Here is a 24,291-nt window from a genome sequence, read left to right on the forward strand (position 1 = left end):
TTCTTTTTTTGGATTGCTTTTGAAACGTGTTGGTTGGGTTTAGGAAAGTGGTTGGGTGGGTCAATCGATAAAATTGGCTGGGTTTAGGGAAGGGAGAGGGTGGGTCAGTCGATCGTTTATTCAGTCATTCGCTCAGTCAGTCAAAAAGTCTGTCAAAAAACCTCTGGTGAGTTTACGCGAGAACATTAGGCGTGAATGGTACTCATGAGGGAAATTTGAGATCTCAAAAAGCGTACACATCGGCCTCTTGTGGATTTGCGAAAAAACAAAAACTATAGAAAAACATGTCGCCGGGACGTATTTCGTGGTCTCCAGAAACGTCTGTAGAGGTACGTTTTCAGAATGAGCCTGGGTTGACAGTTTTTTTACGTCGTTGGCTCTCCATATTTTGCTGTTGTTTTCTGCTTTTTTGTATGTCAGAGATGGTGTAAAAATGTCGTTTTGTGTAATAGTATAATCAGCTCCTCCAATTACTTCACAGTTCAGCCAGTGAAGTAGGTGGAAAGACCTGTGTAGAAGAGTGTGGATCTGTATGACAATCCACATTGAGGGTTCTATATAAACACTGTTGTGAGTGCCTATATGTTGTGTCCATGGGGATTGCTAGGCCACATTTAGGGGGGCTTTAGCTCCCTTAAATTTCTATTCAGCCCCCCTAAAACCTTTTTGATTCACTCATGAACTGTACACTGCTAAATTATCGCCTCAGTCTCCTTTAAATTTTATATGAAAATGGCTGCGATAATAGGCTTAAACCAGGTTTTAAAAATTGTGTTGACATCTATTGGTAATTATATGAGGCTTTAAGCATCTTGATGTGCCACCTGAGGCAACCCATTGAAAGCAATAGAATTTCTTTTGTGTCGGTATAGAGATGCCAAGGGGCACCTTTGGTGTCTTTATACTGATGCGGAAGGTGCTTGACCATGCTTCAGATTTTGATGCCTTCGTGGTGAGAATGGATAGACATATGTCATTCCATAATGCCACAAGCAACATGGTGCTGTCATAATTTTAACATCCACTAGAGAGATTTTACTTTGAATTGTAACTATTTGGTAGCTTCTTGTTATTCATTATCAGTGCTTGTGACTTTTAGGAGGGCACAAACACCTATTTAAAACAGTGAAACCACTGTTTATCTAAATCTGACCAATCAGATGGGGCCTTTACTATTTTTATACCCACCAAAAGGTGCTGTTAGGTGAACCTAGAAATGAAAATAACTGTTTATGCTGGGAGACTAGAGAAGAACAGCCAAGAAGAATCAGAATTTCAGCCAAAGTTTTCAGTACTTTGCGGTGTTTTTAAAGCAACATAAACACCGTAAAACAACATAAACACACTCATTCCGAAAATGTAGCCTTATATACATTTCTGGAGATTGCGAATTATGTAGCCAGAGGTACGTATGGCTGCATTTCATCTTTAAAATGAATGCTACGGGGCGGTATGACGCGGTTCCTTTACTCACTTACCAGCTGACTGATAACCTCCATATGGATGGCTTTCCTGCTGTTACCAGTTTGCCCAGTGGCTCACCATGTACTACCATGTACATTGACTGGAGTCCGGTTAAGAATGGTTCCAGAAAGGAGGTACAACAAAAACAAACAAAAAAAAATTAAACAGGTAAATAACAGCATGAGAATGAGGTAAAATCTGAAAATGTAGTAAAAATCAGGCTGCCGTAAGGGCTTTTCTTTTTCTTCATTGCTTTTGATTTGCTTTTGGATTTACGTGAGAAAAGCAGGCGCGAATGGCACTCGCGAGAGAAATTTGAGATCTCAAAAAGTACACACAGCGGCCTCTGGTGGATTCGCGAAAACAAAAACTGCAAAAAAAAATGTACCTCCTGGTACATATTTTGCTCTCTCCAGAAATGTATATAGGGGTAAGTAATTAGAATTAAGCACAAAAAATATCTATTACCTGTTTCTTTCATATGATCATTAAATTAATAAATTATTTTTTAATTGCTGATAAAATAGTGTTTTACACTCAACAACAATATTGCATATCGCATATTTTTCTAGTATTGTGCCGCCCTATAAACGATCATGTTTTTGTTATTTTGCCAATAAAAATATTACCTATAAAACCACAGCACAAATCTTGTGCATCTCCAAACCAAATACAGCAGTGTTTCATTTCTGAATGAATCTGCATGAATTCAATTCAATTCAATTCAATTCAATTCAATTCACCTTTATTTGTATAGCGCTTATACAATGTAGATTGTGTCAAAGCAGCTTCACATAAAAGGTCACAGTAAATAGGAACAGTGTAGTTCAGTTTGTAGTGTTTAAGTTCAGTTCAGTTTAGCTCAGTTCAGTGTGGTTTAATAATCACTACTGAGAGTCCAAACACTGAAGAGCAAATCCAACGATGCGCAGCTCTACAGATCCTGAACCATGCAAGCCAGTGGCGACAGCGGAGAGGGAAAAAAAACTTGAATGAATGGCGTGAACCAATGATTCAACAGTCTATTCCAACATAGGCTCATTCTGAAAACGTAGCCCTATATACATTTCTGGAGATCGCAAATTATGTAGCCAGAAGTATGTTTGGCTCAATTTCGCCTTTAAATGAACAATACTGGGCGGTATGATGCTGTTCCTTCTCACGCTAGCAGCAGACCGCTTACAGCCATATGGACAGCTTTTCCACTGTTACCAGTTTGTCCAGTGGCTCGCAGCAAACGTTGGCGGGCTTTAGACACAAAGAGGAGTTGATCATGACGACGGGGGTTTGAGTCTGATAAAAAAACGATTCCAGAAAGCAGGTAAGAGAAAAGCAAAAGCCAAAAAATCAAATAAACAGGGATGAGAATGTGGTAAAATCTGAAAATGTGGTAAAAATTAGAGGGCTTTTCTTCTTCTGGATTGCTTTTCAAAACACTCTCGATTGGATTTAAGGAAGTGAATGGGTGCAAGTCAATCTGTGCTTTTTAACCCACTATTGGTTGGGTATAGGGAAGGGGGTGGATGAGTGGGGGGGATCGGCCTCTGGTGGATTTACGTGAGGAGAGCAGGCATGAATGGCAAGTGAAATTTGAGATCTGAAAAAGCATACACAGCGCCCTCTGGTAGATTCCGAATAACAAAAACTAAAAAACTTATCTCCTGGGACGTATTTGGCACTCTCCTGAAATTTATATAGAGGTAGGTCTTCAGAATGAGCCTGGGTTGGTCCATTTATATAATAATTATATAATTTATATAATAAATGAGGCATTAAGACTTCTACTGCCATCTATATTTGTTTGACATAGAGCTTAATGTCTACAAAAATCCAATATAATAATCATATTAGATTTTTCTTGAAGGAAACAATGTGGTGGGGTCAGACTTATTAGTTCATCTACAAAGATACCTATAAAAGATACCTACAATCAATAAATTGTTTTATTGCTGTTAAAAAGAAACAACAACGGTACTACAAAGAACTCCTTTGTGATCCATATAAATGCTCATAATGACTAAAACAGCCAGATGTGGATGTTCAGATGGTGGACAGCTGTTGTGTGAGCCTGATACCACCTGCCCGTTAAAGCTCAGCACCTCTTAAACACTCTGTTTAATGTGACACTTCTGGAGCTCACCTGAGTGGTTTATTCTGTCACACCGCCACATTAACCTCCAGTCACGGAGTCATGTGTAAAAGCATCAGTTGCGGAGATATTGTTTCATAAACAGTTTAGCCTCGAGCACAGGTGTCAGGTACACTCATTAAAGCGGATTCAGTGCCAGGGGAGCTGGGCAATGCCAGATGTGAAACAGCAGCTGCTTTGATTTAGGTTTTGGGAAGATGGATGGAGAGGAAGTCAGCCTGCTTTACACCGCTTATTTTGTTTAATACTCATTTAGAATAACTTTCAGCCGTGAAAATAAAATAAAAATAAATGTGGTTAATCCATCCGCATTGTGTTTTTTACACCATTTTGTCCTTGTTCAGTGTTAAATGCTCATTAGTAGTAGCCCTAACCATGTAAACAGTGTTTTCCGGTTCCATTAGATAGGGTGAATGGCTGCAGGTGTTTACATTGAGGCGGCGTCTGATTGAGGACTTAAAAGCAAAGGACATGGTTTCAGTTATAACCGTCGGCCATGGCTGTATATGGGAGCCAGGGCCCCCGGTCCTCCTCTCAGCCCAACAGAGAGCTGTCATTCTGGGGAAGGACAATAGGAACAGACCCCCCTTTGTTCCAGCTCCAGTGGCCCTTGTGACCAGCACAGTAAACAGCGGGCACAGGCTGATTTGGTGGCCTGGATAGCCACACTGAGGAGCTTTTGACCGGGGGAAGTTAAGCAGAACAGCACCCTGGGATCTCCCAGTGACTCTCTCTTTCAAGCACAATCTCTCTCAGCCTCACTCACCCTCTTGAAAACAAACTTTTATTAGCAGGGAATGTACACAAAGGCCAGGCATTTACGCAAAAGAGATGAGGGGAAAGGAAAACAATGCACGAGTGTTTATCCTTATGCTTAAAAGAACACTGCTGAATAAAACTTAAAGCAGTGTATGTGACTTGCTGTCTTCAAACAAAGATTCCATTTAAAGTGGTCAAATGATGCAAGATCATGTTTTCCTTGGTCTTTACGCTGTTAGAAGCTGTTGGCGCATATATGAAATCTGTAAATTCGCAAACGCAAAAGAGAAACGCTGTTTCTCAATCCCAAGAATGAAGAGAATGGACTCGTGTTCTCATGGAGACTGATCTTGCCAGGTTACCTTGGAAGAAAGAACTACATGGGAAAACGAGAACACAAACAATACCTTGTGAGAAAAGACATGACCTAACCTTTTAACTGAAAATAAGATTCATTGTTCTTATTCCATTTACATTCATATATTATGTGCAACAACTTAAAGATACTTTGCCCAAAAATATATATATATATATATGAATATTTTAATATGAATTTACACCTTCATTCAAATATGCAAGGGAAGTAATGATGAAGGTATCCATAATCCTGGACTAGGCCGTATCTTGAGCAGATGCTGCGGCGGTCATGGAGCAGCGGAGAACATGAAAGTGATACCTTAAAAACCCCAGTGATAGACGAGTCTCTGCATCGATCCCGCGGGCCAGCCTGAACACCCGCCAGTGACCTACTCACACCTGCAGCTTTTCCACAATGGATGTCCAGCATTCTTCAGCCTCCAGCGCCTAGACTGCAGCTCTGCACAAGAAGTTTGGATGGAGGAGAAATGATCGTGCCCAACTGAACCTGGTTTCTCTCGAGGTTTACGTTTCCATCAACTAGTGAAGTTTTGTTCCTCGCCACTGTCGCCAACAGATGATTTTATCCACAGCAACTCGCATACAAACAGTGTTGGAAAGAGTACTGAAAGATCATACTCAAGTAAAAGTATCATTATTTGCATAAAAATGTAGTGCAAGTAGAGTAAAAGTATCTGTTGTAAATATTACTCAAAGTATGAGTAAAAAGTAGCCCTTTCAAAAGTACTCATGAGTAGTCAGTATTGTGCTGTGAAAAGCTGATGCATTTACAACTAATTCGTGGATGTGAGTAAACGTAACATTCTTTAATGCATTTAGTTATTGCCCAGCAGCCACACAATGTCATAAGACGTTAATATTAAGTTAGATTTAGGGTGTGATGTCAGGTGACCAAAATTCAATGTCTAGCCAGCATCTAAGGACGTTATTTTGATGCCCAATAATGAACTCAAATTGCTATTTGTTTGTTTTTAGGATGTGTTAGAAAGTGACCAAAATGCAACTTCGAGCCAACATCTTAAACCAACGTCATATTGACATCACATACTGATATTTATTCGTCAGGTATGGCAACAAACATCCAACATCTGATAGGCGTCATAGTGGTAACGTCCACACAACGTCAAGCTGTAACATCATTAGACGTTGATATTTGGTCGATTTTAGGTTGGACGTTTGACACTGATGTCAACTTGATTTTCATTTCCAAACAAAATGCACAAGGTACAACGTTCATCCAGAAACAACTCACACTGCCTCAGAAGACTATTCATATCTTTTCAATAAACTGTGACTGCAGTTGTATCTGCTATATATCTGCTACTACCTGCTATATCCAGGGTTTTATATTGACAAATGGTTGTGTTTAGTGCTTGCAGATGGTTACGTGCTTGTAAATATGTTCATAGTATAATGTAAGTAGCATAAGTTTACAAACTCACATACCAATAGCGGTAAAAATATTACCCAATAAGTCATTTCATCATAACGATAAAACTGCAGATGCCTTTTGCATTAGGCCCCTGCACATTGTAAAATGAGGCGCAGGGGTACCCAGAGCGTCAAAATGTGTAGAGAGACCTACTTAGAAGTAAGAAAATGTTAGTTCATGATGTAAATTAACTATGTATGATGTAAAATGTTCTGCTTGCTAAGAAGTGATGTCATCTGTGCTACCATGTTACTTCTCATATCAGCTTCACAATGTGCTGACAAACTGCTTGACAGTTGACCACATAGATCCATATTTCCTTTTCACTTAACCTAACAGTTATGAGACTGGAGAGCAACTAAAAGCTTGCCTGATTGTTTACACACTATAGTAGACCCCTATTGCATCATGTCTTAAAATGCAAGATAAAAAAGGTCACAGTTCTTCTCAGTCTAAACAACCTCAAACCACACTGCAAACTGTTGAGTGATATAAATTTGAGTAATCAAGTGAAGAAAGATGAACTCTTTCTTCACAGGAGCTACCAGTTTAGCCACAGAGCTACCAGTTTAGAGATAAATTTGCAAGTTTGAAGTCTGTGTAGTCAAATACACATTATCATTTTGAAATGGTTTGTGGTTGTAATAAAAATCAATCAATGAAGGATTACACAAAACAAAATTGAATGAATCCACAAAGGAATTCTCAAGCGATTCCAGAAGAAAGAAACAATAATAACTGATTGAAAAATAAGTTACTAAAGAAACCACAACTAACCTGGGGTGCGTTTTCAAAAACCATTGTTAGCCCACTAAGTTCGCAAGTTCCGTCATTACAAACATAGTTCATTGATTTGGCATTTCCCAAATCTGTCGTTCTAAACGAACATTCGCAAACTGTGTCGCAAACTTGTACACGTGCATCTACACCTCTAAAGCAGTAGAAGCATAGTTCCTGGTTGTGTTCTATTCCTAGTTATCCCCCCTATGCCCTATTCCTTTTGAACATTCCAAAATTTTAACTTGGAATTATAAAAAAAACACTAATGTCATATCTATTACATGTAATTTGCTTTCAAAACATAAAAATTACATGTTTTTTCTCTGAAGAAGTTGTTACTCCACCCTGTTTAGAGCGTCATTATGTTATAGGTTAGACGTTTTAGGTTATAACTAATGTGGTTCAAACGATTTAACAAAGCAACTACAGGTTTTGGGAAACACTCGTCACTATATCGTTCTTTTCCCAAACCATGCATCGTACTATGATAGTTCAGCCATGAGTTATGTCATTGTTTGGGAAACGCACTTCAGAGCAGAAGATGAGGAACACAAGGAAGCATAACAGATTAAAAAAAAAACATAAAAATTAACCAAAACATTTGTTTGGTTACTGATAAAGTTTGGATTGGAACTGATTCCACTAGAACAGAGATGCTCAAACTGGGGCCCATGGGCCAAAGTTGGCCCATGGTGCCCTTTAATTTGGCCCACCATGCCATCTGAGAATGGTTTAGAAATTATCTTTTAAAATTTAATGTAACCTTATATTTGTTTGTTTTATTGTTAAGGTACAAAAAAACCTATCTGAAATTAAATGTTTTAATGTAAATGGTGTAAATTAATGAAATTTAGTTTAAAATGTACATGCGATAGATAGAGGACAATGCAGAGAATTTGGTGAGCAAATCAAGGCGAAGGCATGACTTGTGTATTCAGCATTCAACTCCACTGTGTTATAAATGTGATTATTTATGTTTTTGTTGAAATAACTTCTAATTTAAAGAGTTATACTGCATTAGTTTTGTACAATTCAAAGTAATATTTTCTATTTATTTTTTATATTATGAAATTAATTTGCATATTACCCATGGCAACTTTAACGTTAAATAGTTTGGAATTTATCTTAGGCTCATGGCTATCAATGATATTTGGTTTTTGGCCCTTCATATGAAAAAGTTAATAAGCACCCCTGCACTAGAATGTGTTTGCATTCACACAGAAGGAGCTGTAGCAATTTTTTTTTTTCGTGGATCAACACTATCTGTGAAACAGGTTTAAGATTTAAAAACCTTCAGCGCATTTTTTTTTTGTGTTTAAAAAAAGTATAGATATCTAAATATTGACAGCTTGGCTAAAATAAAGCTAAATTTGTGCTGTGGGTCATTTGTGCTGTAAATTTGGGCTATTCTTAGATGTCTGTTTGATATTCACCGACCAAATGTAGGCTTGTTCAATCAACCACAAAATTGTTTGGTGGGTTGGTTTTGTGTGGTTCAAGAATTTATATAAACGCCTACAACATTATTTTTTTTTAAAACAACAACAAAAAGCTCTTAATAATGACAACATTTTTACACAAAATTTGTAATAATTAGAAATAAGAAATAGAAAACTTTGAAATGCATCCTTAATGAATACTGATTTCCAAATGTCTCTTATTGTGTTGCTGTCTCTTTAATCCAACATAGGCTCATTCTGAAAACATAGCCCTATATACATTTCTAGAGATTGTAAATTATGTAGCCAGAAGTACATATGGCTGCGTTTCGTCTTTAAAATGAATATGACGGCATTCCTTTTTGCTGTTACCAGCTGATCACTTACCTCCGTATGGACGGCTTTCCCGCTATTACCAGTTTGTCCAGTAAGTTTGCCATGTACGTTGGCGGAGTTGAGAGAAAGAGAGGAGTTGACCACGATGACGGGCTTCGAGTCAGGTGAAGAACGGTTCCAAAAAGCATATAAAACAAAAACAGAAGCCAAATAATAAAATAAGCAAGTAAATAACAGGGTGAGAATGTGGTAAAATCTGAAAACGTGGTAAGAATCAGGCAAGGGCTTTTCTTTTTCTGGATTGCTTTTTAAAACTGTCGGTTTGGTTTACGGAAGTGGGTGGGCGGGTCAGTTAGTGCTTTTAAAAACACTGTTGGTTGGGTTTAGGGATGGAGGAGGGTGGGTCAGTTAATCGGTCAGTCGACAGCAGACTTTGGTAGATTTATGCGAGAACAACAGGCGCGAATGGCACTCAAAAAAAATTTGAGATCTGAAAAAGCGTACACAGCGGCCTCTGGTGGATTGAGCCTGTGTTGCTTGAATCAGTCTAATTTCTCTTCTTAGTCCTCTACAGGTTGAATTATGGTACTGAAATCAAAAGATGTGCTAATTCCAGTCTGAAATAACATACACACACTTTAGTGTTCACACTCTCCCACAACAGCTCAAAGGCCTTCTAAAGCTTCTCTCCTTTTTCCCCCTTTTCATTTGCTCTGTTTGACTCTGGCACCAAGAGTTGGAGACATGGGTCAGAGTAATATTTATTTCGCATGTTGTCTGGTTCAAGGCGGGGGGCAGCCTTTTGAAGGCAGCGGGATGGGAAACAGTGGGGCGGCCCTGTGAAGCATACAGTAAAACTCTTTCAGGGTAAACTGACCCTCAAATGAAGCAGTGAAGATTTGGGGAATGTAGAGTAGGGCAAATCACGTTCTTCCAACCGTTCTGGCCTGTCTAGATTTTCTGGACACCCTGGGTGTGAGCACCCTGCATCACGGCAGTCTGCTAAAACACTGACGTCCAGGTGGAATGAAGCGATATCCAAGCTAAGACTGCGAGAGGCCACCCGAACATATGAGACACAGCTGTGAACAAGGGAAGGGAAGAAAAAAGAAAACAAAGCTTCAGATCTCTTTCCTTCCACATGCAACGCCTGTAGCACTGCATTTCTGTTGTGTGTTTTACATATTTGTGCAAGATGGCCACTAATGCAGCTGTTTGAAAGGTTGGAGAGATTCTAATTTCCGCTCATGTGTTTGTATGTCATTGCATTAGATCACTGGTTTTTAGTTTCCCATGCTTTTATGCTTTGACAGTTTCCACAAAACGATTTGGACTTTGTATACTCGTTCTAGAGTCTGAACCCTGCACTTTTGTGTCTTGTTTTGCTGTACTTTAAACAATGCTGACTCCTTATGATTCGTCGCTTGCATTGTTTCACCATTGCTCATTTTCAGCAGATATTTGAAGATGTAAGATTGAGAATGGTGATCTAGTTTATGCTCTATAGTCCTGTACAAAAATTCAGGATTTCTGGAAAAGAGGGAACACATTTGCTTGGTTTTAGATTTTCATATATCACTATGTCTTAGACTGGCTAAACTAGGTGGTTGGACAGAAAACAAAATAAAAGATAAAAACATAAAATCTTGGGTCCAACTCAGTTTACTGATCGGCAGACAAATAATTCTTAGGAGCTGGAAATCAGAAGATGCCTCTTCCCTTCAAGAATGGGTAGTAGAACTTGAGAGGCGGCATTTGAAAAAATATCTTATAAGCAAATGGACAAGCTAAACCTTTACTATGAAACAGTACTTATGCCAATTCCAATTCTATTTTTGTACCCCTACCCTATCCCCTTGACCCTTAAAAAAAAGTGTGAAGGGGAAGGCCTTCAAAATTTACCCCAAAGAATTGAGACAGCACTACAGCACCTGCACACGTCATTATGTGTCATCACGATCTCTTGATTCATTTGAGATCAGACGATCGTGACTGCTGTGGTTATTCCTGTTGCTTTAATTTTGGGTATTTATCTTCATGAAATCACTAAAGGCATATATATGTTATCATAATGATATAATTTGGCAATAAGATCGTAACTATACTGTGCATTTACACCGTGGCCATATTCATCTATGTAAACACACGAAAACAACACTAACATTACAGGAGACACTGTAAAAAGCTCATTCCCAGCCACTAGACTTTTCTGACACGGTATTCCAGTGTACTCAAGTGACAGAATGTTGTGGGACTACTATACAGCAGTTATTATTATAGATTATAGATCACGAAATGTAGCTTTTTTTTTTTTTAAAGCATGATGGTAAAACATGAACGCGGTTATGAATATACTAAAACGTGTGTTTGTTTGTTGTAAAAAATCATAATAATGACAAAAAAATACTAATTTGTCGACCTCCTTACTTCCGGGTTCAGCAATACTGCCGTTGTGGCTGGTGTATTCTGGGAAATTTTCTTACCTCTTGGATTCGAGTGTGGTCCTGAAAAATCTTCGTTCAAAGGGGTTATTCACCCTTTCCCCTAAGCTCTACGCCTTCAAGCTAAAGAGATTTGGGACACCCGTACCCCTTGACGTGAACGCGCAAAATGAGGGGTAAGGGGTAAGGGAAAGGGCTAAAATTGGGATTGGGCCTTAAACTGTCTGGAAATGGAACAGTAATAAATGTTTGAGAAATATACTAATTGTGACAGTGTAAATGTGATATGTTATTGACTGAATTTACCTATTCATTTTTTCTTATATTTTATTTTATTTGTCTCTTTATTATTTAAAGATAGAGGCTTTAATTGTAGTTAATGATAGCCAAGCCAGGACCTTAAAGTCATAGTTAGGGATTAGTTTGGGTTGGGTTTGTTAATATGGTAAAATGTTGATTCTTTACAGAGTTGTATTCTGTAGTCCATTTTGAAATTTGCCTGAGATTCAATAAAATTGTTAATCACTCAGCACGTTTTTGAAAGCATTTCCAAAATGTAAAGTAAGAATGATGAATCAATCAGCTAGTTAATCGTTACGCAGCAACGAATAAAGGCTTTATATACTTAAAGGGGAAGAATGGTCTGACATCCTTTTGAACAAAATCAGGCTAAACCAATGTTACTTTTGAGTTTTTCAGGAGTTTGAAACAGCTTACCAAAGTGACATTACCAGAAAAATAAACACCTTTGAGCTACTCTGGTCTAGGGCGGTTACATAACTCTTTGTAGACATCGGAATATTCAGTTAATATCTTCTGTTCAGTTCGTCATTAACATTTATTCATTCATTTTCATTCTGCCTAGTCCGTTTTCTTGTTAAAAGTGAGCGACACGGTGGCTCAGTGGTTAGTTGGCAGTTTTATGTGGAGTTTCATGTGGAGTCTTCCCGTGTTCGCGTGGGTTTCCTCCGGGTGCTCCAGTTTCCCTCACAGTCCAAAGACATGCGCTATAATTGAATTGAATAAACTAAAATTTTCTATAGTGTATGAGTGTGAATGAGTCTGTATGGATATTTCCCAGTACTGGTTGCAGCTGTAAGGGCTTCCATTGTGTAAAACACTGGATAAGTTGGCGGTTCATTCTGCTGTGGCGACCCCTGATAAATAAAAAAACTAAACAGAAGGAAACTTGTTAAAAGTTGTAATCAAACTGACAGTTAAAGTGACAAAATATCAAGAATGGATTCAAACACAGGGCGACGTGGTGACGCAGTAGGTAGTGCTGTCGCCTCACAGCAAGAAGGTCGCTGGTTTGAGCCTCGGCTGGGTCAGTTGGCGTTTCTGTGTGGAGTTTGCATGTTCTCCCCGCGTTCGCCTGGGTTTCCTACGGGTGCTCCGGTTTCCCCCACAGTCCAAAGACATGCGGTACAGGTGAGTTGGGTAGGCTAAATTGTCCGTAGTGTCTGAGTGTGAATGAATGTGTATGGATGTTTCCCAGAGATGGGTTACAGCTGAAAGGGCATCCGCTGCGTAAAACATATGCTAGATAAGTTGGCGGTTCATTCCGCTGTTGCGACCCCAGATAAATAAAGGGACTAAACCGAAAAGAAAATGAATGATGATTGAAACACACTTCATGTGCACCTGCGCCATGCACTTTAGACCATGCACTTTGATCATTAAAAAAGAGCCCTTTTTTAAATAGGACTGGCAGTACATAAACTCTAAAGGGGTAGGCAGCTGGAATGGAGAGCTCATAACAGCTTTTATTCAGCATCTTCCCAGAAGAGACATAAGGTTTGTTTAATTGTATATTTTGTTAGTTTAATATGTAAATTGCTAAATGTGCCATGTAGATTTGTAATAAGTAGGGCCAGACAGAATCTGCGGACAGTTTTTACTATTTCTGCAGAGAATTTTGTTAAAAAAAATAAATAAAACATCTGTGGATTTATGTGGAATGATTTTAGGAGTATCGTAACTAAAAACTTAATATATGAAATAAAATAATAATACATTTTTAACATTTATTTAATGTTTACAATGCAAATCCATCTAGATCCAGTTATTTGGTAAACAAAGCAAGTTTCTCATAATATCACTACTAAAAAAACAGACAATATTACTTTACAGACTGTAAATAAATCATATGAACATTTTAATATTCATCAATAATATTACTGAAATTAATTGAAAAACTGAATAAATATAAATTTATACACATTTACACACAACTAAATAAATAGACTCTATGATGGGCTAAAAATCTACAGAAATCTGTGAATTTCTGAATGCGCAGATTCCGTGTGGGCCTAGTAATAAGGCAACAGATACATGTAAACTGCTGAATAAATGTTTAATGCACGTTTATGCATTAATTGTGTCATATCCAACCCAAGCTCATTCGAAAAATGTACCTCTATATAAATTTCTGGAGATCGCCAAATACGTTTTTTGCAGTTCTTGTTTTCGTGAATCCACCAGAGGCCGCTGTGTATGCTTTTTGATATCTCAAATTTCTCACGCGAGTGCCATTTGCACCTGCTATTCATGAGTAAATCCACCAGAGTTGACTGACTGACCGATTGACTCACCCAGCCTCCTCCTTTCCTAAACCCAACCAATAGTGTTTTCAAAAGCACCGATTGACCCGCCCACCCACTTCCCTAAACCCAACCAACAGTTTTAAAAAGCAATCCAGAAAATGAAAAACTCTTGCCTGATTTTTACCACATCCTCACCTTGTTATTTACCTTTTTATTTTATATTTTTCTGTTTTTGTCTTACCTGCTTTCTGGAAGTGTTCTTTGCCAGATTTAAACCCCATCACCGTGGTTAACTCCTCTCTGTGTTTCAAGTCCACTGACGTACATGGGGAGCTAACTGGACAAACTGGTAATGGCAGGAAAGACGTCCATATGGAGGTCAGCTGGTAAGCGCAAAAAGAATGCTGTCATACCGCCCCATAGTGTTTGTTTTAAAGACAGAAATGCAGCCATATGTACTTCTGGCTACATAATTTACGATCTCCAGAAATGTATATAGGGCTACGTTTTCAGAATGAGCCTATGTTGGTCATATCATTCAGCTCTTATTGCAATTTTTCTTGAGTAAAATTACGACAATAAACAGAGGTTCATAATTCCTTTCTGTGTGGAATATAAAATACAACTCTCTCTGTTTACCCATTTTAGTAGGTTTAATTATAATCTAGCCTATATTTCATCAACAACACATAACTCAGGAACATTAGAGCAAAGCTCATTAATATTCAAATTCACAACCCTTCCAAATAAGGTAAATAAAACCAGTGTTTTCCATCCTACAAGGTCAATTCGTTTGGGTTTTAGATGGGATTGTAAAACCATTTCTAGAGATTTTTTGTAGATTTTATGCAGATATCAGATTTTAAACATAATATATCATGCAGCATATTTTTTACATATCTAAACATTGTTTTTGACAGCATTGGCATATTTGCTAAGAGTACTGTATACTAGGGCTGCACGATATTGAAAAAATCTAGCATTGCAATATTTTTTTTTATTTTGCAATATATTTTGCGATATGAATACAATTTCATCAGATGACTTAATATCTTTATTTGTAAAGAATTTATAATGTTAGATCAATTGGGATGATTCTGCAGTGGGACTGCATCTCCGTAAAATCTATAAATTTCCCTGACATAAATTTCTATATCTATAAATTTTCATCGGGGTCTGTGCTGTTTGCAGAGCGTTTCTGTATTTGCATGTGCTGTGAGTATACAAATGCATAATAATCTATAAATACAATAAAGAAAAAGATACAACAAAATAAAGTGTTTTATCATTTCCCGAGGCTAACAATATTCAAGTACAGTAACTGAATAATAAAAGTATATATAATTCAATTAAATGAATCATTGTTAAAGTCACAAGTGGTAAAATTTTCTTATGTCTGCTCTAACCAGTTTGTCCCGTTAGCTGTACGTCGGCGGACTTGAGACGTAGAGAGGAGTTGACCACGACGACAGGCTTCGAGTTCGGTGAAGAACAGTTCCAGAAAGCAGGTAAGACAAAAATAGAATCCAAAAAACAAAACAAACAAGTAAATAACAGGGTGAGAATGTGGTAAAATCTGAAAACGTGGTAAAAATCAGACAAGGGCTTTTCTTTTTCTGGATTGCTTTTGAAAATTGTTGGTTAGGTTTAGGGAAGTGGGTGGGCGGGTCAATCAATAAAATTGGTTTGGTTTAGAGAAGAAGGAGGGTGGGTCAGTTGATCGGTCAGTCAGTCGCGAAAACAAAAACTGCAAAAAAAACGTACCCCCTGGGATATATCTGGGTCTCCAGAAATGTACTGTATATGAAGAGTTCAGATACAAAACCCACTCAGTGCCGTCTAAAATTTCCAGCGAAAATGAACATTATTCTCATCCTCCTTTGTTTATGTTGAGATATTTCACTTTAAAACCAGGAAAAGTACTTATTCTTTGCCATAAAAGTGACGCTAGTGAACATACACACAGGAGCCTGATAAAAAAGCTAATTTTAGAGGAAATTTTCAGATGGCATTTAGAGGTTTTTGCATCAAAACTCTTCATATAGAGGTACAAAATACAGGTACAAGACATTTGAACTTTTATGTTTAAAAAAAGTAATCATATTGCAATCAATATTCATGGATTTACCATACTGCATATGGCTCTTCACCAAAAAAAGGGTAAAACTACACATTTTCAAAAATCAAGGTTTCAAAAGTATGTTTTCTCAGTGACACCACTGGGGGAAAAACATTTTGGATTCAAGAACCTGTCAGGGAATAGTTGTTAAAAGAAATATTTTCACTAAGAACATTTTGTGAAATGAAATTTCCATTGATGTTTGAGGTTCCTCATGGAACCATCAAAGCCAATAAGGAACCTTTATTTAATAAAAAAGCAGGACAGCAGATCCAAGGGGCTGCACAGCTCTCCTCGCTAATGACAAAAGCCCTCCCACATTCTTTATCTCATCGCTCTGTGAGGTTATGCAGAGCTGTCCATTACTGCCAGGGCCAATCAGTCACTTCCTCCTTTGGGATGCTTCTCTGTGTCCCATTAACAGGCTGAGGGCAAGTAGTGTTTGGCAAAGGGCAGATGTGAAGGAGATGAAGCAGCAGTGGGGTAGATGTGCCAAATGAGAAAGAGAGAGGCACAGGCTGTTTTCTATTTGTGCGGATTAGACTGACAGATCTGTATTTGGTTTCGAGGGGCCTCAGGCTTCAGCTAATCCTCATCACCTGCAGACCAGTGCCCCCTTGAAAATGTCTTCAAACTCCCCCCTTCTGCGGCCTTGTAACCCTGTACTTCGGCCCAGCAAAGCAAACACTCGCCCTAAGACACAAACCGCACACTACACGAGGTCGACTGTAACCTCAGCCTAGAGGAAGAGAGATAGTCTGCCTCTTTGTACCCTTTCACAATCTATTAGAGTCGGCTGTGAGGTGTTGCTGTGTTGGATTTGGAGAGATAGTAATTATCTGCAGATTAAACTCAAGTGTTACGGAAACTGCTTGTCAATGTCACTCAAGAAAAGAGGAGAAGATGCCCAGATGCTCAGTGAGGAGCCGTATGGAGGTTTTCAGGTCAGGTCAGGGGCAAAGGACCTCTGTCTCCCTTAGTCTCACAGTTTTTTCACACATTGTCAACAAGATCAGTTCCCTTTATTGATGTCTTAATTAACATACAATTTGGATTTCATTTCAAGCTGAACACGCTGATCACTAACAGCACATATAATCTGTTCAAATAATTATTCACCTATTCAACTAAAGTATAGCGCTTGATATTAATACAAAATATATTAATTGCAAGGTACCCTATGTACACTTTGATTATTGTTTCTTAATCTTAAAAAAAAAGTGCACTTTGAAATACAAAGTGGTATAATAGATAGATTTTACTCAATAAAAAAAGACTTGTCATTTCTATTTTTGCATGTCATGCAGTAAATTGCAATTAAAGTAAATATGTGTTATGTGCACTGAATAATAACAATTACTGATTATAAATTTAGAAGTACAATATACAAGTTCACATTACCAGAAACTTATAAAAGTGTCTTTATATATTAATTTGTCTAACGTCAAACATTTGCCAGTTCACTTTGAAATTATTGCAAAAATATACTGAAGTTATACAATTGCATTCCTTAAAAATGTACTTAACTGCCATAAAAAACCCATAATATCAATTGAATTTAATAAAAAATATATATTTTTTTGCATTTAAAGGCCCAAAAATATTACATTAAATGGGTATTAGTGTATTTTATACAATTTAAACAAGTAACTTTAGCCCTACTATTTTACAACTATGCCTACGTAAAGTTAAAGATAGCCTCATTTTACACAAGAGTTACTCAACTTCCCGGTGGTAAAGCTTTTGTTCATATGAATTCATTTCTTCTGTGGAACTAAAGGATGATATATTAAACAATACGAGGAGGCCTGTAGCAAGGGGAGGGTTGGGGTGGTTCGAAAGACCCAGCCCTCAATGACAAAGGTCCAGAATTTGTCCCATACATGAGCTCATTTGTCCTATTTTCACTGCTATGCCATCATAGATTGTGAAAATAACCCATTGAAAAAAAGGCTTTAAGACCAAGCCGAATCCTCTGTCGCATCAGTGTGACTTCAGTTAATCAGTTTTGGCCGATGCAAACAGTTATTTTTCATGTGTCCAACATCTAGTTGTGCAAGTAAACATACAATCAGATGTAAGTGAAGTAATCCTTCATTACTGTATTGTTTTTAAATAGAGAAAACATTTAAGTAACTTTTATTCTAAAACTTGGACCTTATTCTTGAAACAAAAAAGACCAAAAAAAAAAAAAAAAAAAGATAAAAAAGTGTGAAGCACCAAAAGCAGCCCATTTTAAAATTAATTTGAAAAGTAATTTGGCTATTTTTTTTATCCATGAATTTTCAATCAAATTTACTTGTTTACAAGAGAAAATAGATCAATCATGAAGCTCAAATTCTGACAGAAAAGTTGTTTGTCATTAAATGACAATTGGCTATGGTTTTTAATTCCTATGTTTTCTTATGATTTATGATGTAATAAATTTATATTTTAAAAATAAGTGTTTATTCTATTATATTATTTTCTTTATTCCAAATCTTTAGGAAATATTTTGGTATTAGATTATGATGACCATCCGACAAGCTAATCCAGCTAAAAATAGTGTTTAAAATCTCACTAAAATGCAGTATTTAGATCTCATAAATTAATAGAAAATGAGGTGAATAACAACAAAAAGGTCCACATTTTGAGAAAAAAAGAACCACCCCTTACACCAGGCTGGCTACGGGCCTGACGAGTCACTTTTCAAAAGTGAACCAGTCAAAAGAATCAATCCAACGTGAACATGTCAGGCGCGCGCCAGGCAACCACCAGTTCTTCAGCATACACTTCTTCAGCGCGCACTCAGCCGTAACACTTGATCACTCGCCTTCAATTATTTTCCTAAAATGACACATCAATAACACGTTTATAATATTTAGTAGTGTCTTCTTCGATCATTTTCTCATTTAGCAGTTAATTATCTTAAATGTGACTTCCTTTTCGACGGCCTGGGGAACTTCACTCCTGACGCTAATCTGCTAACCTGAATCCACTTAACGTAGCAGTTACACACAACAGCGAAAACTACTGCGGGACAAAACATTAACCATTTCGACTACAACTCACTTACTGAATTTCAATGGCTTACCAGTTTACTGAGATAGATAAATTGAGGGAAACGCTGTGCGAGAGTCTGGAAACGGTTGACAGATGCCAGGAGGACATCAACAGGTGACGGTAACCGTAACGTTAGCAGAAATATCATGATCTAATTCTAGTTAACGTTGCCTTTATTTTCGTCTGTTTTGCTCCCTCATTCACAGCCAGGATGTGTTGACGCGCATCGAGAAAGTTATTGAGAGGATTGTCATCGGTGTATCTAAAGGTGAAGCACCTGTGCTGAGACTTATAAATAGATCCTGCTGGAACAATGTCAGGTGTGTGTCATGTTTATTTATACAGTCTATCTATCCATCCATCCATCCAAGAGTGTAACTTTGGTTTGAGAAGTGGGGGAACACAAAATCAGGGCAAATATTCTTGATTTAAATAAATTCCATTTCCTGCATTGACATATATTTAGGGACTATGATGATAAACAATTCAAGGGAAAAATAGAAAATCGTCTGAATAAACAAATGTAATTAAACAAACCTAAAAAAGTAAAATAAAGGAAACAAAAAGCAAAAAAAAAAAAACGTTATGAAATGTGTGTGCTAAATCACTATTTTGTAATATCAGAAAGACATCAGCGAAATGTTTTTATTTTAATTATCTTTAATGCATAAACAGCCATCTTTAGTTAATGAAAAAAAAATAATACATTCGTGGTGATAATTTACTGTGCAGCACAAATTCTTAAATATTAGACTAGCATCAACAGGTATAGACATATTCTGTCTGCCAAAAAAAAATCTGTCTCTCTGTCTGTCTGCTCTAACGTCCCTCATCCAAACTTAGATTTTTTTTAAATAAAGTAACATCCTGTCCTCTAAATAGGTGTTATTTCGCGAGAGGATTAAACCCTCTTCTCTCCTTCTCTCTTGTACATGGACACACTTAAAATCCTCTGAAGAGGTTTTCACTTTGCACACTGTGTAATAGCTCTTGTGCAGAACAAAGAAAACTGTCTGGTCAGATCTACATCAAACCTCCCTAAGGCTTAAAGCACGTTTCATCTGGGCCCCTCCGAGGCCAGGGGCCTGACAACTTGGAGAATGACTTGGCTTTTGGCTTATTGTTGTTATAAGGGTATCCTTTGTGCAAGCGAAATGACTGATAGTTTTAATAGAAGATAGGACTACGAAACACTCATTTAAGTGAATGATTTCATCCCCTGCAATAATAAAACAAAAATAAAACCTCTCTGTACTTAGATTTCCCAGAGCAACATTTGGTTATGATCATCATAAGAATTCTCAGATGAGACATCAAGATGTTTTCCCCAAAACATTTCACCCGTACACCCAGACAAGAAACTCCTGAAGTCATCTTCCTTTTTTTGTACATATTTCAGGGCATGTTATGACTTGACACTTCAACAAAATCAAATTATCTGAAAATAAATAAGAGCACATTGAAATCAGCAAATCTCTTGTTGGCTTTATTCTCAGATTTCAAAAGTCTGTTGGTTTGGTGCTGAAAGACGATGTCTCTCCAAAGTATCTTCATTGTGGCAAACCTACATCAGCCACCAAGTTTGGTAAGACCACCACTGATTACTTGATTTTAACACCAAGATTGGTAAGACCACCACTGATTACTTGATTTTAACACCAAGATTAGTAAGACCACCACTGATTACTTGATTTTAACACCAAGTTTGGTAAGACCACCACTGATTACTTGATTTTAAAACCAAGTTTGGCAAGACCACCATTGATTACTTGCTTTTAACACCAAGTTTGGCAAGACCACCATTGATTACTTGCTTTTAACACCAAGTTTGGTTAGACCACCACTGATTAGATGCTTTTAACACCAAGTTTGGTTAGACCACCACTGATTACTTGCTTTTAACACCAAGTTTGGTTAGACCACCACTGATTAGATGCTTTTAACACCAAGTTTGGCAAGACCACCATTGATTACTTGCTTTTAACACCAAGTTTGGCAAGACCACCATTGATTACTTGCTTTTAACACCAAGTTTGGTTAGACCACCACTGATTAGATGCTTTTAACACCAAGTTTGGTTAGACCACCATTGATTACTTGCTTTTAACACCAAGTTTGGTTAGACCACCACTGATTAGATGCTTTTAACACCAAGTTTGGTTAGACCACCACTGATTATATGCTTTTAACACCAAGTTTGGTAAGTTCACCATTGATTACTTGCTTTTAACACCAAGTTTGGCAAGACCACCATTGATTACTTGATTTTAACACATAGTTTGGTAAGACCACCATTGATTAATGGCTTTTAAAACCAAGTTTGGAAAGACCACCATTGATTACTTAATTTTAATACCAAGCTCGCTAAGACCACCACTGATTACTTTTTTTTTTACACAAAGTTTGGTAAGACCATCACAAGCTATGTTTCCTTCCAAAAATGCAAATGAACTTTATGCGCTAAACTGGATTATCGCATTAAAGACATGCAAATAAAGCAGCGTTTTCATCCAACGAGTCAAAGCAAACAAAATCGTCACTTCCTGATTAACTGCTGCCAAATATCAACAGTTAAAACTTAATTTACTGCGGTAGGAGAAGCTGCGTCAATCTTTTCTTCATTTAATAAATGACTTGTGCCTCAGAAGGCAATCCTGACAGACACTGAACTCGCAGTGGTGTTTGCAGGTGTCTGACGCGGAGCACAGACACTCTTGATTCTGGAGGTCATTAATGATATAATAACATTGATACTTAAACGTTAAGGCATTTTAGAATGACCAAAACAACAGTTTAGATGGTTTACAGTGTGGTCAGCCTATTGGTTTGTCCATTTACGCACATTTTCATCATCACATGATCTCTTATAACAAAATTACATGACCTTTTTTAATGCGCATACTGAAATTTGTGCGGTAAAAGTGTTTCCATTGTAGTTTATGCGCATCTTTTCTTATCAAATAAAAGGTTTATCCTACTGAGTTATGTGCGTAAGTTTTTTATGTGCATTTTCAAAATTTATGCGCATCATGGCGTTTCCATCAATAAATTTCCATAAATTTAAATATAATTATATAACATCCAAATGTACAAATACCTAGTTCAGACACGAAGCTCTAGAAGACACCGACTGATATGTATTTTACATGCAATCTGCAAGCAGTTTTTGTGATTTACATTATAGCACAAGCTAGTGATGTACTAATTCACAGTTTGGTCTGATTCACAATTTTGATTTTATAATATGATTTTCTCAAGATTTTAGTGAGGTAATAAAATTGAAGATATTATAAAGTAAACAAATGTTTTCTTTGTAAACCTGAAATATAATGGAACTAAATTTAAAATTGAAAACCCCAAATCAAATAAGTTAAACATATGAAAGAAATCTCAACTCCATGTCAACTTGAACATGAAAAAAGCTTTTTCCTTGTCACATAAAATGATACATTTTTGTTCTAAAGAGAGACACTGCTGATATTTTCGTTTTGTAAAAAACACAAAATACACTCAGTAAAATATCTTTTGAATATCATTCTCAAAAAACAATATCTAATATTGAGATGTGATTATTTTTTCAAGACCAAATAAATGAACATTATCATCATTGTCATGTCATTAACACGCTTAAAGCGTTCTAACAGTTGTCATGAGGGATATATATGTTTGACAATAACAACAACATATCCAAATGTCAGTAATTAAACAGAATAATTCACTGTAATTCAGAGGACAATAAAACAACATAAATCCCATAAACTTGCAATAAAACTGGGACCCAAGCTATATATATACACCAGAAGCTCTTTGGACAGGCTCCGAAATAACTACCCACAACATCCTAGCAACTGCATAGCAACATGCTAAAAACCACTTACATAGAAACCACATTGCATCTATGGCAGCTACCCATACATAACATTTAGATTTGAAAAAAGTACATTTATGAAGTGTGCTTCACACAGATGAGTGGGTTTGACAAACCACTTGTAGAAACTTGTCCTCTTTCTATAAAAAAAACACCCCCCTTCTATACTCTAGCACTTTATTATCTGAGCACTTACAGTTCCTTTGTATAATTGTAGCACTTCTTGCTAATTATATGTGTGTATATTCTGTTCTTGCCGAATCGTATTGTAAGTTGTTCTGGACAAAAGCATCTGCTAAATGACTAAATGTAAATGTGACAATGATTTTTGTTTATTTTATTTTTTTTGCCCAGACAGAAAATTCTAGTGTAACTAATGTTGTCTGATATGACAATTGTGTATGCTCCTGTTTTACAGCCCTGATTTTGAAGATCTTGTCTATTATTTACAAACTTGTACAAAGTGACTCCTATGCAACTAAAAGGTGAGCAACATGTCGACAAATCACAGATTAAAATGTGTTGGTCATACATTATTACAATTTTTAATAAGTATTTTACTTTCACTATTGTATTGTTTTAAGACAGTACAAGTACAAAAAAATTGGGCTGCACAATATTTCAAAACATCGAAAAATATCATTATCGCAATAATAGTATATCCAATATCCAATACGATAATTCAAATATATTTTATGTTTTATTTGTATGTTGCATGCAGAGGTTGTTTAAATATGACCAATAAGATGGGTTTGTAGTATCTCTATACCCACCTCCCAAGTATGTGCTATTTTGTGATTGGCTAGAGCAGGGGTGTCCAAACTCAGTCCTGGAGGGCCGGTGTCCTGCAAAGTTTAGTTACAACCCCAATTAAACACACCTGAAGCAGCTAATCAGGCTCTTTCTTACTAGATATACTAGAAACTTCAGAGAGGTGTGTTGAAAAAAGTTGGAACTTAACTATGCAGAACACCTTTACTGCAGGACTGAGTTTGGACACCCCTGAGCTAGAGCGATGTGGCACAAAGGTAAATGTAGGTACTGTGTAATGTAGACTAACAATTTTCCGTGCAGTTTTTGCTGTTCAGTGCACTCAAACAACCAATCCTCCATCATTGAAAGCCCAATAAGCAAATTTCTTGATCGTTCTCTGGATCAATACCTATTGCACAGTCCCACACAGTGACTGATGTCTTGTGGATCAGTAGTTTTTGAGAAAAGAGGAGAGAAGTACCTCCTCCACATGTGTAAGGAAGATGAAAGGTGTTAACAGTGTTCCATACTGGCTTAAAATAGTGTTCTGTACAAAGCGCATAGCTTCAATTCACATAGATTCAAGTGAATAGCTTAAATGTATATATATTTTGTATGTCTGAATATACTATTACGGTGTTTAACTTAAAATTAATGATTTTATAACTTTTTAAGAAAAGTTGGCAATAAAATTTTATTACTGAAATTTGCAAAATCAACTTTTTTGTAAGCTGTTTGGACAGAACCAGGTGCAGGGGGTCTTAAAGATATTAAAAAGTCTTAAA

The 24,291-nt window shown here is 37.0% G+C and overlaps 1 protein-coding gene across 1 annotated transcript in view; it reads left to right on the forward strand.

The window, feature by feature from the left end:
• The first annotated feature begins 18,877 nt into the window (after positions 1–18,877).
• Positions 18,878–24,291, forward strand: part of spo11 (SPO11 initiator of meiotic double stranded breaks) — a 41,999-nt gene continuing 36,585 nt past the window's right edge. Inside the window, exons 1-4 of the mRNA XM_056449808.1 lie at positions 18,878–18,999; positions 19,092–19,205; positions 20,382–20,470; positions 23,172–23,238. Of these exons, the coding sequence (XP_056305783.1) occupies positions 18,908–18,999; positions 19,092–19,205; positions 20,382–20,470; positions 23,172–23,238 (362 nt within the window). The 5' untranslated portion in view covers positions 18,878–18,907. The remainder of the gene's footprint in view (positions 19,000–19,091; positions 19,206–20,381; positions 20,471–23,171; positions 23,239–24,291) is intronic.

Source organism: Danio aesculapii, chromosome 23 (assembly GCF_903798145.1).
Source record: "Danio aesculapii chromosome 23, fDanAes4.1, whole genome shotgun sequence".
Taxonomy (NCBI): Eukaryota; Metazoa; Chordata; class Actinopteri; order Cypriniformes; family Danionidae; genus Danio; species Danio aesculapii.